The sequence below is a fragment of the Pseudophryne corroboree genome, chromosome 9 (genome assembly GCF_028390025.1).
Source record: "Pseudophryne corroboree isolate aPseCor3 chromosome 9, aPseCor3.hap2, whole genome shotgun sequence".
NCBI classification, from domain to species: Eukaryota; Metazoa; Chordata; class Amphibia; order Anura; family Myobatrachidae; genus Pseudophryne; species Pseudophryne corroboree.
Genome location: NC_086452.1, coordinates 249,252,267 through 249,267,168, shown reverse-complemented (window position 1 = coordinate 249,267,168; position 14,902 = coordinate 249,252,267). Strand labels below are relative to the sequence as shown.

The following is a 14,902-nucleotide window of genomic DNA, read 5'->3' as shown; positions in this document are numbered from 1 at the left end:
TTGCTCACCTGGTTTGTGGACAGATAAGCTGTATATACAATTTTATTCTTGTACGTGCGCTACCTACATTTACTTCAGGATTTGTTATATTAAATGGTTTTATAAATTCGTCCAGCCTTTGTGTACTGGAAATAGTACCTATCATCCAGCTTATTTACCCATTTTGGGACTAGCAAGGTCCCTAAAGTGTTGAACACTGTATATAATCAAACAGTATACACTATGTTGGTTTTTATTTCTGTCTTACATGTCCTAAAAGTGTCATCAGACTGAAGCTGTTCCCAAGGAAGCTAAGTCAATCCTTCTTAATTTACACTTTGCACTTTTCACCTGCAGTGTACATGGTTTTGCCCAACTGCTAATAAATTTGCTGCTGCGATCAACTCTGAATTACCCCCATTTTTCTTTATCCACAATACCACAGCCCATAAGTAATGGATATAGAGCAGGCTTGCTATGAAGTGCATGTGGCTATGTAGTTGCATTTATGATTTTATTTCTTTCATTTTTTTTCTTATGCATTTATGATTTTCTGTAGCTAATGCAATGCGTTTCACAGTTGCTTAAGAGGTTAAGAAATGGCCGTCCAACCATTTATTTCTCTATCGTCCTAGTGGATGCTGGGGTTCCTGTTAGATTTTTGTGCCCGGCCGAGAAGGGTGCAATCTAGGTGGCTCTCCTAAAGAGCTGCTTAGAAAAGTTTAGCTTAGGTTTTTTATTTTACAGTGAGTCCTGCTGGCAACAGGATCACTGCAACGAGGGACTTAGGGGAGAAGAAGTGAACTCACCTGCGTGCAGGATGGATTGGCTTCTTGGCTACTGGACATTAGCTCCAGAGGGACGATCACAGGTACAGCCTGGATGGTCACCGGAGCCTCGCCGCCGGCCCCCTTGCAGATGCTGAAACGAGAAGAGGTCCAGAATCGGCGGCAGAAGACTCCTCAGTCTTCTTAAGGTAGCGCACAGCACTGCAGCTGTGCGCCATTTTCCTCTCAGCACACTTCACACGGCAGTCACTGAGGGTGCAGGGCGCTGGGAGGGGGGCGCCCTGGGAGGCAAATGAAAACCTTTTTTGGCTAAAAATACCTCACATATAGCCTCCGGGGGCTATATGGAGATATTTAACCCCTGCCAGAATCCGTTAAGAGCGGGAGACGAGGCCGCCGAAAAAGGGGCGGGGCCTATCTCCTCAGCACACAGCGCCATTTTCCCTCACAGAAAGGCTGGAGGGAAAGCTCCCAGGCTCTCCCCTGCACTGCACTACAGAAACAGGGTTAAAACAGAGAGGGGGGGCACTAATTTGGCGTTAGAAATATATAAAAGATGCTATAAGGGAAAACACTTATATAAGGTTGTCCCTATATAATTATAGCGTTTTTGGTGTGTGCTGGCAAACTCTCCCTCTGTCTCTCCAAAGGGCTAGTGGGTCCTGTCCTCTATCAGAGCATTCCCTGTGTGTGCTGTGTGTCGGTACGTGTGTGTCGACATGTATGAGGACGATGTTGGTGAGGAGGCGGAGCAATTGCCTGTAATGGTGATGTCACTCTCTAGGGAGTCGACACCGGAATGGATGGCTTATTTAGGGAATTACGTGATAATGTCAACACGCTGCAAGGTCGGTTGACGACATGAGACGGCCGACAAACAATTAGTACCGGTCCAGACGTCTCAGAAACACCGTCAGGGGTTTTAAAACGCCCGTTTACTTTAGTCTGTCGACACAGACACGGACACTGAATCCAGTGTCGACGGTGAATAAACAAACGTATTCCTTATTAGGGCCACACGTTAAGGGCAATGAAGGAGGTGTTACATATTTCTGATACTACAAGTACCACAAAAGAGGGTATTATGTGGGATGTGAAAAAAACTACCGTAGTTTTTCCTGAATCAGATAAATTAAATGAAGTGTGTGATGATGCGTGGGTTCCCCCGATAGAAAATATGGGCGGTATACCCTTTCCCGCCAGAAGTTAGGGCGCGTTGGGAAACACCCCTTAGGGTGGATAAGGCGCTCACACGCTTATCAGAACAAGTGGCGGTACCGTCTATAGATAGGGCCGTCCTCAAGGAGCCAGCTGACAGGAGGCTGGAAAAATATCATAAAAAGTATATACACACATACTGGTGTTATACTGCGACCAGCGATCGCCTCAGCCTGGATGTGCAGAGCTGGGGTGGCTTGGTCGGATTCCCTGACTAAAAATATTGATACCCTTGACAGGGACAGTATTTTATTGACTATAGAGCATTTAAAGGATGTATTTCTATATATGCGAGATGCACAGAGGGATATTTGCACTCTGGCATCAAGAGTAAGTGCGATGTCCATATCTGCCAGAAGATGTTTATGGACACGACAGTGGTCAGGTGATGCAGATTCCAAACGGCACAAAGGTGTAGTGCCGTATAAAGGAAGAGGAGTTATTTGGGGTCGGTCCATCGGACCTGGTGGCCAGGGCAACTGCTGGAAAATCCACCGTTTTTACCCTAAGTCACATCTCTGCAGAAAAAGACACCGTCTTTTCAGCTTCAGTCCTTTCGTCCCTATAAGAGTCATATCTGCCCAGGGATAGAGGAAAGGGAAGAAGACTGCAGCAGGCAGCCCATTCCCAGGAACAGAAGCGTTCCACCGCTTCTGACAAGCTCTCAGCATGACGCTGAGACCGTACAGGACCCCTGGATCCTACAAGTAGTATTCCAGGGGTACAGTTTGGAATGTCGAGACGTTTCCCCTGCGCAGGCTCCTAAAGTCTGCTTTACCAAGGTCTCCCTCCGACAAGGAGGCAGTATGGGAAAAAATTCACGAGCTGTATTCCCAGCAGGTGATAATTAAATTACCCCTCCTACAACAAGAAAAGGGGTATTATTCCACACTATATTGTGGTACTGAAGCCAGAAGGCTAGGTGAGACCTATTCTAAATCTAAAAAAATTTTGAACACTTACAAAGGTTCAAATCAAGATGGAGTCACTCAGAGCAGTGATAACGAACCGGGAAGAAGGGGACTATCTGGTGTCCCGAGACATCAGGGATGCTTACCTCCATGTCCCAAATTTGCCCTTATCACTAAGGGTACCTCAGGTTCGTGGTACAGAACTGTCACTATCAGTTTCTGACGCTGCCGTTTGGATTGTCTACGGCACCCCGGGTCTTTACCAAGGTAATGGCCGAAATGATGGTTCTTCTTCGAAGAAAAGGCGTCTTAATTATCCCTTACTTGGACGATCTCCTGATAAGGGCAAAGTCCAGGAAACAGTTGGAGGTCGGAGTAGCACTATCTCGGATACTGTTACAACAGCAGGGGTGGATTCTAAATATTCCAAAATCGCAGCTGATCCCGACAACAAGTCTCCTGTGCTTAGGGATGATTCTGGACACAGTCCAGAAAAAGGTGTTTCTCCCGGAAGAGAAAGCCAGGGAGTTATCCGAGCTAGTCAGGAACCTCCTAAAATCAGTGCATCATTGCACAAGGGCCATGGTAAAAAAATGGTGACTTCCTTCGAAGCAATTCCAGTCGGCAGATTTCATGCAAGAACTTTTCAGTGGGATCTGCTGGACAAATGGTCCGGATCGCATCTTCAGATGCATCAGCGGATAACCCTATATCCAAGGACAAGGGTGTCTCTCCTGTGGTGGTTACAGAGTGCTCATCTTCTAGAGGGCCGCAGATTCGGCATTCAGTTTTGGATGTTGGTGACCACGGAGGCCAGCCCGAGAGGCTGGGGAGCAGTCACACAAGGAAAAAATTTTCCAGGGAGTGTGATCAAGTCTGGAGATTTTTCTCCACATAAATATAGCTAAGGGTAAATTTATAATGCTCTAAGCTTAGCAAGACCTCTGCTTCAAGGTCAGCCGGTATTGATCCAGTGGGATAAAACATCACGGCAGTCGCCCACGTAAATAGACAGGGCGGCACAAGAAGCAGGAGGGCAGTGGCAAAAACTGCAAGGACTTTTCGCTGGGCGGAAAATCATGTGATAGCACTGTCAGCAGTGTTTCATTCCGGGAATGGAAACTGGGAAGCAGACTTCCTCAGTAGGCACGACCTCCACCCGGCAGAGTGGGAACTTCATGGGAAAGTTTCCACATAATTGTAAACCGTTGGGAATTACCAAAGGTGGACATGATGGCGTCCCGTCTGAACAAAAAATGGGACGGGTATTGCGCCAGGTTAAGAGACCCTCAGGCAATAGCTGTGGACGTTCTGGTAACACCGTGGGTGTACCAGTCGGTGTATGTGTTCCATCCTCTGCTTTTCATACCTAAGGTACTGAGAATTATAAGACGTAGAGGAGTAAGAACTATACTCATGGCTCCGGATTGGCCAAGAAGGACTTGGTACCCGGAACTTCAAGAGATGCTCACAGAGGACTTATGGTCTCTGCCGCTAAGAAGGGACTTGTTTCAGCAAGTACCATGTCTGTTCCAAGACTTACCGCAGCTGCGTTTGACGGCATGGCGGTGGAACGCCGGATCCTATGGGAAAAGGCATTCAGGAAGAGGTCATTCCTACCCTGGTCAAAGCCAGAAAGGAGGTGACCGCACAACATTATCACCACATGTGGCGAAAATATGTTGCGTGGTGTGAGGCCAGGAAGGCCCCACGAAGAAATTTCAACTCGGTCGATTCCTGCATTTCTTGCAAACAGGAGTGTCTATGGGCCTCAAATTGGGGTCCATTAAGGTTCAAATTTCGGCCCTGTCGATTTTTCTTCCAGAAAGAATTGGCTTCAGTTCCTGAAGTCCAGAAGTTTGTCAAGGGAGTATTGCATATACAACCCCCTTTTGTGCCTCCAGTGGCACTGTGGGATCTCAACGTAGTTCTGGGATTCCTCAAAACACATTGGTTTAAAACCAGTCAAATCTGTGGATTTGAAGCATCTCACATGAAAAGTGACCATGCTCTTGGACCTGGCCTGGACCAGGCGAGTGTCAAATTGGTGTTTTTTTCTCAAAAAAGCCATATCTGTTTGTCCATTCGGACAGGGCAGAGCTGCGGACTCGTCCCCAGTTCTCTCCCTAAGGTGGTGTCAGTGTTTCACCTGAACCAGCTTATTGTGGTGCCTTGCACCTACTAGGGACTTGGAGGACTCCAAGTTGCTAGATGTTGTCAGGGCCCTGAAAATATGTTTCCAGGACGGCTGCAGTCAGGAAAACTGACTTGCTGTTATCCTGTATGCACCCAAAAAACTGGGTGCTCTTGCTTCTAAGCAGACTATTGCTAGTTGGATGTGTAATACAATTCAGCTTGCACATTCTGTGGCAGGCCTGCCACAGCCAAAATATGTAAATGCCCATTCCACAAGGAAGGTGGGCTCATCTTGGGCGGCTGCCCGAGAGGTCTCGGCTTTACAACTTTGCCGAGCGGCTATTTAGTCAGGGGCAAACACGTTTGTAAAATCCTACAAATTTGATACCCTGGCTAAGGAGGACCTGGAGTTCTCTCATTCGGTGCTGCAGAGTCTATATGTGAGGTATTTTTAGCCAAAAAAGGTTTTCATTTGCCTCCCAGGGCGCCCCCCTCCCAGCGCCCTGCACCCTCAGTGACTGCCGTGTGAAGTGTGCTGAGCTGTTGCCAGCAGGACTCACTGTAAAATAAAAAACCTAAGCTAAACTTTTCTAAGCAGCTCTTTCGGAGAGCCACCTAGATTGCACCCTTCTCGGCCGGGCACAAAAATCTAACAGGAACCCCAGCATCCACTACGGACTCCGAGAAATAGAATTATCGGTAAGTAAATTCTTATTTTTTTTCCCTTTCATTAGAGTAATTGACTGCTGTTTAGAGCTATCATTTTCATAGCTGATTTACAGTCAGTATTTCTCTTGTATCCATGAGGGGGGGCGCACTGGGTATAACTGGAGCTGGAGCAGTCTGGGCACTGAGTTAAAGCCAGATAGAACAGTCTTCTTCAAATACCCTGTCAAGAGGTTACAGTATTTTTAGTGCCCAAAGGGGTTTCTTTTGTACCTGGGCAGTCTGCGAAGATGCTACATACAAGGCACCAGCTCATGCCATGCACTCTCCAGGACATGCAGGGAGCTGCAACTGGAGCATGGGCGGTCGGGTAAGCGGTTCCCAGACAGCCATTTTGTTTTCTGCATCGGTGGGAAATGGTCAGATATTCTCTGGACAGTGTGCGCTACACCAATAACATTGCTTTAGGTCTACAGATCACTATTAGCAATCTCCGCACACTGCTAGACTGGCTCGGTTTGCCACCACAACTTATTGCTTTAGGGAAGAGTTGCTATATTCTAATTCTCCGAGACACAGAGTTTGACTGCTTAGCATTTCACACTGACTTTAACTACTGTCCTCAAGTATAGTAAACATTTAACAAAATACTTAAGTGTGTAAGTAATAACTTAATTTGGCTTTCTTAAGGTTTGTGGAGATTATTTATTATCAAAAATAGATGCACAGAGCTGTATCTCTTATCGGAATTTTGTGAACGCCATGGGAGATTGGCGCTTACTAAGTAAGATAGACAGTTATATCCAGGAGCATCTTCTTGAAATTTCTGAGCAAGATGATTTTCTTAAACTTCCACGACTTAAGGTCAGTAAATCTCAAAAAAGACTTGCATATGAATTATTACTGGGCTTAGATTCCTCACACTTGTCTGCAATTTGTTTTGTCACCGTTGAGAATTCTCAATGGTGACAAACAAATCTCCTCCAAATTTATTCTAGTTATCTTTGAGTTCAATTAAGCATTAACCTCGCCAAAGCATTGTTCTTATCTAGCAGCACCCTTCAAACTGTCCCACTTTTTACAAAAATGAATATAATCCTTTGATAAAACTATGCATATATGTAGAATTCAGTCAGAACACTTGTAAGGGTATCCAATAACCCACAATGAAACATCGGGAGCAAAAACCAGGTGTGTTGCAATTCTCTTCCCCCCCCCCCACCCCCCCTGATGTTTCACCAATATATTTTTTGGTGGGGTTGTCCAATTGGATCTCCTGTGAAAAAATTTTTTTTTTTCGCCCGAAACCTGATTTTGGCACCGCAGCCACGGAGAGCCAACGCTTATTGGGGATTTTGTTCCCTCCTGTCAGTGTCCCATAGATGCTGCAGCAGCTGGGTACTGCAGGAAGCGCGCTGGGCAAGTCAAAGCACTGGAGCGGATGCAGGGTGGGGATCATGTGACGGAGGAGCTGGAGCATGGAAGTAGGTACAGGCGCAGGATTCCTCGATACAGTTAACACAAGCCCTAATAAGCTGCTGCTTATAGGGGCCAATAGGATAGCCCCGGGCAAAATCATTACCCACTGTAATGTACTGCGGGTAATTGGATATCCCCCTTAGGTTTAATAGGTAACTGCAGAAAACCGTTATAGAAAATAAAAAACAGCCAGGCACTCCACAACCCACTCACTTTGACCTGCCTATTCGAGATGAGATTTGAGATGCACTTTTTTAGGGGAATTATTTAGTGCAGACAACTGTTTAAAAATGTCCCCAAATGTCTTTACCAGGGTAGCACTCAAGTAACTACACTGTTTCTATCCAAATGGAATAAAAAATTATATGGTAAAACTGCCAATTAACTTGTGGTGCAGTTCGGAACAGACACTATCGCTTGATATTGTTTTACTTCGCTCTTTTTGTATAGGTAACTGTATGCAAGTTTCCCTGTGGCATCAGGTTTTTTTTTTTTAAAGTTTACTGATGTTATAGTATCCAAGTAGAGTATGTCTGGTGTTACCATAGCATAAACCAGACCATGTCATAGTCTAAATACCTGAAATGAAATATAATCCAAGTCTCCACGTACAATGGAGAGGCTTATTTAGATTATATATATATATATATATATATATATATATATATATATATATATATATATATATATATATATATATATATATAGAGAAATGTACTGTAAGGGCCATTCCTTGTCAGTTCACCGAGGCAGAGGCATGACAATCAGACTCAGATTTTCATGATATTTTGGACACTTAATACTACCACATAGCTACTAACCCATGTCAAATGTTTCTTCTCTAGGCTTCACGGTTTTCGAGATATAGGGGGTCAAAGTTTCTAAAAATTGCTTGGAAATGTCACTACTGATGTATTGTTTTTCCTTAGGTGTAGCTGGGAAAAAATTCACATCTCTGTGCCTAATCACTTATAACTGAGACATTTTTACCCTTTGTCAATCAAAATATAAGGATTCCATTTAAAAATGTTTTATCAATCTTGCATGACTCCAAGAGTTCATTATACATTCATTTACTTCATACTTAAGAAAACATTTTGAAAAGTGTTCAATAAGCATTAGCAACTTAAAGTTTAGTACACACTGACTAGGCGGGGCGGGGTGCGGCGCCCTGAGCAGCAATATTAACACCTTGGCTGGCGAACTGACACCATATATAGCCCCAGGGGCTATATAGGTGTTTATTAACCCCTGCCAGAACTTTTACAATAGCGGGAGAAAGCCCGCCAAAAAAGGGGCGGAGCCATCTCCCTCAGCACACTGGCGCCATTTTCCCTCACAGCTCTGCTGGAGGGATCGCTCCCTGGCTCTCCCCTGCAGTCCTGCACTACAGAAAAGGGTTAAAAAGAGAGGGGGGCACAAATTAGGCGCAGTATGTGTGTGTGTGTGTGTGTGTGTGTGTGTGTATATATATATATATATATATATATATATATAATATATATATGTGTGTATGTATATATATATATATATATATATATATATGTGTGTGTGTATGTATATATGTATGTATATATATATATATATATATATATATATATATTTATTTATTTATTATGCAGCTATAAGGGAAAACACTCTCTATAGGTGATATCCCTGTGATATATAGCGCTCTGGTGTGTGCTGGCATACTCTCCCTCTGTCTCCCCAAAGGGCTTTGTGGGGTCCTGTCCTCTGTCAGAGCATTCCCTGTGTGTGTGCTGTGTCGGTACTGAGGTGTCGACATGTATGAGGAGGATAATGATGTGGAGGCGGAGCAAATGCCTGTGAATGGGATGTCACCCCCTGCGGGGTCGACACCGGTGTGGATGGACTTATGGAAGGAGTACGTGACAGTGTCATCTCCTTACATAAAAGGTTTGACGACATAGGACAGCCGGCTGCTCAGCTTGTGCCGGTCCAAGCGTCTCACATGTCATCAAGGGCTCTAAAACGCCCGCTACCTCAGATGGCAGACACAGATGTTGACACGGATACAGACTCCAGTGTCGACGACGATGAGACTAGTGTACCTTCCAATAGGGCCACCCGTTACATGATTGAGGCAATGAAAAATGTATTACACATTTCTGATAATACCCCAGATACCACAAAAAAGGGTATTATGTTTGGTGACAGAAAACTACCAGTAGTTTTCCTGCATCTGAGGAATTGATATGAGGTGTGTGAGGAAGCGTGGACTTCCCCCGATAAGAAATTGATAATTTCTAAGCAGCGTACCCTTTTCCGCCAGAGGATAGGTCACGTTGGGAAATAACCCCTAGGGTAGATAAAGCGGTTACAAGCTTATTAAAAAAGGTGGCACTACCGTCACGGATACGGCCGCCCTGAAGGACCTGCTGATAGAAAGCAGAAAACTACCCTTTAAGCTATATACACACACACGGGCATTATTTTGAGACCTGCTATTGCCTCGGCATGGATGTGCAGTGCGGCAGCTGCGTGGTCAGATTCCCTGTCGAATAATATTTATACTATAGATAGGGATAATATTTTGCTGAAAATAGAGCATATAAAAGACGCTGTCTTATACATGCGTGATGCACAGAGGGATATTTGCCGACTGGCATCACTAATAAGCGCTATGAAAAACCATTGCCGCCAGACGGGGGTTATGGACTCTGCAATGGTCGGGCGATGCCGATTCAAAACGGCACATGGAAGTTTGCCCTAGAAGGGGGTGGAACTGTTTGGGGATGGTCTTTCAGACCTCGTTTCCACAGCTACGGCTGGGAAAGCAAAACTTTTGCCACAAGCTACCCCACAGCAAAAGTAAGCACTGTATTATCAGGTACAGTCCCTTCGGCCCCAGAAAAGTAGAGGGCTAGAGGCTCATCTTTTCTGCCAAGAGGAAAAGGTAGAGGGAAAAAGCTGCAGCACACAGCTAGTTCCCGGGAGCAGAAGTCCTCCCCTGCGTCCGGTAAGTCCACAGCATGACGCTGGGGCTGTTCACGCGGACCCGGGTACGGTGGGGGCCCGTCTCAGAAATTTCAGCGCACAGTGGGCTCTCTCACAGGTGGATCCCTGGGTTCTTCAAACAGTATCTCAGAGGTACAGGCTGGAATTCGAGACATCTCCCCCCCCCCCCCCCCCCCCCTTCCCCGCCGTTTCCTAAAATCTGCCTTACCGGCAACTCCCTCTGCCAGGGAGGCAGTGTTGGTGGCTATCCAAAAAACTGGATTCACAGCAAGTGATTATCAAGGTACCCCTCCTTCAACAGGAAAAGGGTTACTTTTCCACAATGTTTGTGGTACCGAAACCGGACGGTTCGGTGAGACCCATCTTAAATTTAAAATCCTTGAACACATATAACAATAGATTCAAGTTCAAGATGGAATCGCTCAGGGCGATTATTGCGATCCTGGACGAGGGGGATTACAGGGTCTCTCTGGACATCAAGGATACTTGCCTGCATGTCCCCATTTACCCTCCTCACCAGGAGTACCTCAAGATTGTGGTACAGGACTGTCACTATCAGTTCCAGACGCTGCCGTTTGGATTATCCACGGCACCAAGGGTCTTTACCATGGGTAATGACCGAAATGATGATACTCCTTCGCAAGAAGGGAGTTTTAATTATCCCGTACTTGGACGATCTCCTGATAAAGGCGAGATCCAAGGAACAGTTGGTAAGGGGGTAGCACTTTCTCGGGAAGTGCTGCAACAGCAGGACTGGATTCTCAATTCCAAAGTCACAGCTGGTCCCGACGACACGTCTTCTGCTCCTGGGAATGATTCTGGAAACAGACCAGAAGAAAGTGTTTCTTCCAATGGAAAAAGCCGAGGAGTTGTCATCTCTAGTCAGAAACCTCCTAAGACTGGGACAGGTGTCGGTACATCAATGCACACGAGTCCTGGGAAAAATGGTAGCTTCGTACGAAGCAATTCCATACGGAAAGTTCCACGCAAGGATTTTCCAGTGGGACCTGTTGGACAAATGGTCCGGGTCCCATCTCCAGATACAGCAGCGGATAACCCGGTCGGCAAGTACCAGGGTGTCGCTGCGGTGGTGGCTGCAGAGGGCTCATCTACTAGAGGGACACAGATTCGGAATGCAGGACTGGGTCCTGGTGACCACGGATGCCAGCCTTCGGGGCTGGGGTGCAGTCACACAGGGAATAAAATTCCAAGGACTATGTCCAAACAGGAGTTTTTCACTTTAACATAAATTTTCTGGAGATAAGAGCCATTTACAAGGCCCTAAGCAAAACAAGGCCCCTGCTTCACCAGCCATACTGATCCAATCAGACAACATCACGGCGCTCGCCCATGTAATCAGGCAGGGCGGCACAAGAAGCAGGAGGGCGATGGTAGAAGCCACAGGGATTCCCCGTTGGGCGGAAGATCATGTGGTAGCACTGGCAGCAGTGTTCATTCCGGGAGTGGACAACTGGGAAGCAGACTTCCGCAGCAGACTCCACCCGGGAGAATAGGGACTTCGTCCAGAAGTCTTCCTAATGCTGGTAAAAAGACCACAGGTGGACATGATGGCGTCCCGCTTCAATAAAAAAGATATTGCGCCAGGTCAAGGGAACCTCAGGCGATCGCTGTGGACGCTCTAGTGACACCGCGGGTGTACCAGTCGGTTTATGTGTTCCCTCCTCTCCCTCTCATACCCAAGGTACTGAGGATAATAAGAAAAAGAGTAAGAACTATACTCATTGTTCCGGATTGGCCAAGAAGGGCTTGGTACCTGAACTTCAGGAGATGATCTCAGAGGACCCATGGCCTCTGTCACTCAGACAGGATCTGCTGCAGCAGGGGTCCTGTCTGTTCAAAGACTTACCGCGGCTGCATTGAGGGCATGGCGGTTGAACACCGGATCCTGAGTGAAAAAGGCATTCCGGAGGAAGTCATTCTTATCCTGATCAAAGCCAGGAAGGATGTCAGCCTGAAGTTCAGACGTTGTAAGGGAGTGCTGCATATTCAGCCCCTTCTTTGTGCCCCTGAGGCACCTTGGGATCTTAATGTGGTTTTGGTGTTCCTGGAATCACATTGGTTTGAGCCACTTAAAACCGTGGATTTGAAATATCTCACATGAAAAGTGGTCATGTGTTGGCTCTGGCTTCGACCAGGCATGTGTCAGAATTGGCGGCTTTGTCATAAAAAAAAAAAGCCCTTACCTGACTTTCCATATGGATAGGGCAGAGTTGAGGACTCGTCCTCACTTTCTCCCGAAGGTGGTATCAGGTTTTCACTTGTACCAACCTATTGTGGTGCCTGCGGCTACTAGGGACCTGGAGGATTCCAAGTTACTGGACGTAGTCAGGGCCCTGAAAAATTATATTTCCAGGACGGCTGGAGTCAGAAAAACTGACTAGCTGTTTATCCTAGATGCACCCAACAAGCTGGGTGCTCCTGCTTCTGCTTCTAAGCAGACTATAGCGCGCTGGATTTGTAGCACTATTCAGCTTGCGCATGCTGCGGTGGAACTACCGCAGCCTAAATCTCTAAAAGCCCATTCCACAAGGAAGGTGGGCTCATCTTGGGCGGCTGCCTGAAGGGTCTCGGCTTTACAACTTGGCCGAGCTGCTACTTGGTCAGGGGCAAACACGTTTGCAAAATTTTATAAATTTGATACCCTGGCTGAGGAGGACCTGGAGTTCTCTCATTCGGTGCTGCAGAGTCATCCGCGCACTCCCGCCCGTTTGGGAGCTTTGGTATAATCCCCATGGTCCTTACGGAGTCCCCAGCATCCACTAGGACGTCAGAGAAAATAAGATTTTACTCACCGGTAAATCTATTTCTCGTAGTCCGTAGTGGATGCTGGGCGCCCATCCCAAGTGCGGATTGTCTGCAATACTTGTAAATAGTTATTGTTACACAAATGGGGTTGTTATTGCGAACCATCTATTCAGAGGTTCCATTGTTATCATACTGTTAACCGGGGTTCCTATCACGAGTTATACGGTGATTGGTGTGGCTGGTATGAGTCTTACCCGGGATTCAAAATCCTTCCTTATTGTGTCAGCTCTTCCGGGCACAGTGTCCTAACTGAGGCTTGGAGGAGGGTCGTAGGGGGAGGAGCCAGTGCACACCAGATAGTCCTAAAGCTTTCTTTAGATGTGCCCAGTCTCCTGCGGAGCCGTCTATTCCCCATGGTCCTTACAGAGTCCCCAGCATCCACTACGGACTACGAGAAATAGATTTACCGGTGAGTAAAATCTTATTTTTTCTTACGTCCTAGAGGATGCTGGGGTCCACATTAGTACCATGGGGGTATAGACGGGTCCACTAGGAGCCACTGGCACTTTTAAGAGTTTGAGAGTGTGGGCTGGCTCCTCCCTCTATACCCCTCCTACCAGACTCAGTTTAGAAAATGTGCCCGGAGGAGCTGGTCACAGCTAGGGGAGCTCCTAGAGCTTCTTTAGTTTTATTATTTTTCTAAGAGTTAAGTCAGGCACAGTGAGGCTGCTGGCAACAGCCTCCCTACTTGGGGGGGGGGGGGAGGGGGGAGAAAGAGGGAGTAGTGTCCGCCCTGAAGGGTTTTGAGCTACTATCTCCGCTGACAGGACATTAGCTCCTGAGGGGGGTGATCGTTATCCACCCCAGGCGACCGCTCACTCCTGCAGCATGCCGTCACCCCCTAGCAGAGCCAGAAGATTCCAGTGGCGAGTGAGTCACCGGCCCCTCAGCAAGCTGGGAGCCGGTGTGGTGATGGTGGCAACAGGGTGGGAGCGCAGTATTCACTGCACTCCGGAGGTACATAGTGTGGCGCTGTGAGGGGCGCCCTGAGCCAGCGCCTATACCCTACACTGGTCAGCAAGCCTGTCGGGGACCTCCGTTACACTGCCAGCAGAAATCCTCAGGCCAGTATAAAGAAGAGCGGGAAGCAGCACCATGTTCAGTGGGTGGATCTTCTCCTCAGAGCGGACCCAGCAGCGTTCAGCGCCACTTTCCTGCCTGTAGATCCTGTACAGGGACGCTGACAGAGAGAGCTGTCCCTCCAAGCAACTCCAGCTATCCTGTGCGGTACCAGGCAGTTGTAGAAGTGGGGGGGAGGAGGCTGTGTAAATACTGTGTAGTCTATTAAGGTACACAGTAAGCACTAGGTAGTTGTATTCTATCTACCTCAGTAAGCGTTGTGTGTGAGTTGGCTCCAATCTGTGTCTCTCTGTGGCATACGTGGGGGGGGGGGGGGGTGGTGTCTGTCTGACATTTCCCTGTGTGGGTGGGTGTTCTCTCACATAGCCATGTCTAGGGACTCTGTGTCATATGCTGCAGAGGATGTTTCCTCTCAGGAGGAATCCATTCCATGTAATGTCTTGTCTCAGATCCTAATGAGTCTGAGTGGTTGTCCTCTATTAATGGGATGACCTCTGTTCTCTACCAGGGTAGCTCATTCTGAGACTGAAACTCAGGTGTTAAAGAACTCTCTGGCAGTTTGGTCAGGTTCTGTTCCTATTCCTGCAGAATCCCCTAGTATGTTCCCACAAAAACGTGCACTTGCTCAGATTATGCAAGATGACACTGATACCGACTCTGATATGGCGACGTGCTGAGGGGGGCGGCATCCCATTGCAAAGGCGGTGCAGCTCATTATTGGGGCCATTAGAGATGTGTTAAATATTGACACGCCACCTGAGCAGGTTGAGGAGGCTTAATTCAGTGACAATAAAGCCTCGCTAACCTTTCCTGTGTCAAAAGAATTAAACGCTATATTTG

At 47.1% G+C, this 14,902-nt stretch overlaps 1 protein-coding gene across 2 annotated transcripts in view; it reads left to right on the top strand.

Annotated features, from left to right (window-relative positions):
* Positions 1–14,902, top strand: part of IVNS1ABP (influenza virus NS1A binding protein) — a 332,957-nt gene that overhangs the window by 102,179 nt on the left and 215,876 nt on the right. For both annotated transcript variants that reach the window (XM_063940197.1, XM_063940196.1), the window contains one exon: positions 6,389–6,562. In XM_063940197.1, the coding sequence (XP_063796267.1) occupies positions 6,389–6,562 (174 nt within the window). The remainder of the gene's footprint in view (positions 1–6,388; positions 6,563–14,902) is intronic.